The 2,586-nt window shown below is 17.0% G+C and overlaps 1 protein-coding gene across 1 annotated transcript in view; it reads right to left on the reverse strand. All coding sequences in view use genetic code 6, as the record gives it.

Moving 5' to 3' along the window:
* Positions 1-1,138: 1,138 nt before the first annotated feature.
* TTHERM_001008626 (hypothetical protein) overlaps positions 1,139-2,586 on the reverse strand; it is a gene marked incomplete at both ends in the record, with an annotated part of 2,639 nt that continues 1,191 nt past the window's right edge. Inside the window, 5 exons of the mRNA XM_012800727.1 lie at positions 1,139-1,229; positions 1,464-1,553; positions 1,759-1,848; positions 2,025-2,114; positions 2,328-2,417. Coding sequence (XP_012656181.1) covers positions 1,139-1,229; positions 1,464-1,553; positions 1,759-1,848; positions 2,025-2,114; positions 2,328-2,417 — 451 coding nt within the window. The remainder of the gene's footprint in view (positions 1,230-1,463; positions 1,554-1,758; positions 1,849-2,024; positions 2,115-2,327; positions 2,418-2,586) is intronic.

The following is a 2,586-nucleotide window of genomic DNA, read 5'->3' on the forward strand; positions in this document are numbered from 1 at the left end:
AAATTTCTCATTTTTAAAAACTAAATTATTAAAATGATTCTTTAATAGTAGATTGAAACATTTAATAAATGATAAAAATACTAAAATTTACTAAAAATATTCTATTTTATATAGCTTTAATACAATCAGTGATTAAGGAATATAGAGTATCTTAAATAATTTTAGTAATTATACTCAAATTAGGAGCTTAATTTTACATTTCAGGTAAATTTAATTTATAAATTAAAACTTATTCTTCGATTGATACATACTTAAAGTTTTACATTAGCTTGAAAAAATATGAAAATTAACTCATACATAAAATAATTATTGGGATTAGAAAAATTTATTAATTTAGACTTTCTTTTTTAAAATTATTAAATAAATAAATAAATAAATAAATAAATAGTTCATACAAAAATTTGATTTCATAGAACAAGCATATTAGAAAAGCACTTAAAATAAAAAGATTAGTTATATTATAATATTCATTTTGAGTTAATAATTAATTAAGCTAAATCAAACCTATCTGCTACTGTATTATGTTTTTTCTGTACTCTTAAATTCTTGTAAATTATTGCTTCTTAATTTGTTTTAATAATGTTATAATCAAATAATAGTTTCATTTTAAACATTAGATAAATATTAAAAATAAATTAATCTAAACTCTTTTATAATTTATCATTTACTTAAATATATATTAATATTTTATGTGATTTAAACATTTTTTTAATATTGTGAATTTATATGGGCAAAGGTAGATAGATAGATCTTGTTACATTAATCAACTCAGAGATTAAATTATTTCATAATAGAATTTCCTTTATAAATTAAAGAGGCAATAATATTAATTAATGTAATATCTCAAAAATCATAAAGTTTTTTAGTGAAATAAATAGAATTTAAAAATACACTGACAAATAATAAATATTGGAATTATAAGATATTAATGGTTTCAGTAATACTTTATAATCATAGGCTATATACATATTTAATAATATAGTTTAATCAAAGCAAACATTCTCATTTTTTATTTCCTATTAAAAAAAGAAACTTTTAAATTGAATAAAAATAAATTACAAAAAGCATAAACAATATATTAATTTTCTATCCTCAATCATAATTATTTTAATTAAATACAATTAATTGTATAGCTTATTCATAGAGCTATTGATTTCGCAACTAATCTCTTAAATTTAAAAATCTTAATGACTAATCTCTGTTTTTAGGCATCTGAAAGTTAATTCTACCTTTTCAATATTTATTATAAAATTTTAATAGAATTTCAATAAAGTTATAAATTATTTAACATAAATACTAAATAAATAAAAATTATAATTTAAATTTATTAAATTAAAATGGAAATAGATTGAAATAATATAATAAACAAAGGAAAAAAAAATTAATTAAATAGTTTATTTTTCATGAATTAAAATATTAAAATATTAAAATTAAAAAATAAAAATAAACTAAAATATTAATACCTAAGTTGGAATGTCAAGTTAGAGAGATTAATACATTTTGCTAAACAAGAACCTAAAGCAACTACACCTTCTACACCAATTTGGTTGTTACTTTTTAATTTATTATAAATATTTTTATTTTTTTATATCAACTAAAAAATTACATTAAATAATAATAAAAAAATCAAAACAATACTTTTAAATTGAAGATGTAAAAAATTAAAATCAATTTAATATTAAATAAAAAAACGAAAAAGTTTGCAAGTTTATTGATGTATTTGATGAAATAATTTAAATAAATTAAACAATCTTTTACGTAAGATCTAAGCCTAAAGATTTAATTTTGGTAGAGTTTGCTAGAGTTGTTCCTAAAACTAATACCCCTTCATCATTAATTTGGTTATTTCTTTTTCATTTTATATATTCAAAACAATTTTTGGTAAGAAAATAAAAATTTGAATTTAAAAGTAAAATTATTTTAAAAAATGTTAATTTTTAAATGCTAAAATCAAAAAATAAATAAATAAATCTATCTTCTTTAACTATAAATAAATTAAATTAAAGTTAATAAATTATTATTACGTGAGATCAATTTTCAAATTTGAAAGACTTTTATTGCTTAATAAACCAGTGCTTAAAGCTGATAAACCTTAGTTTCCAATTTAATTGTTGCTTTTTTATATGAATTATAAACACAATTTAATTATTATTAAATATGATAAGAGGGACTATTGAATTAAAATAATTATTTTAAATAAATAATAGTAAAAAAAACTTATTTGTGTATTATGAAATAAAAAATAATAAATTAATTTTATAATAAGCAAGTAAAAGAGTTATCTTATCTTTAATAACATACATAAAAATAAAAATAACTAGATTTACACTAAGAAAAGTTTTAGAGACTATAAATTTGTGCAATTTGCCAAAGAAGAACCTAAAGCTTATGCTCCCTATAAGCCAATTTAATTACGACTTTTTAATAAAAATTAATAAAATTTTTTTTATTGAAATATGCTAAAATGCCTTTATTAAATAAATAACTATATAGTTAGTTAGAGTTGATTTTTTAGCTAAATTTAAAGATAAGAAGATATAAAAAGCAATTAATACATAAGATTAAGAGTTTAAGTTTAGAGATTTT

The sequence above is a fragment of the Tetrahymena thermophila genome, assembly GCF_000189635.1.
Source record: "Tetrahymena thermophila SB210 genomic scaffold scf_8253992, whole genome shotgun sequence".
Taxonomy (NCBI): Eukaryota; Ciliophora; class Oligohymenophorea; order Hymenostomatida; family Tetrahymenidae; genus Tetrahymena; species Tetrahymena thermophila.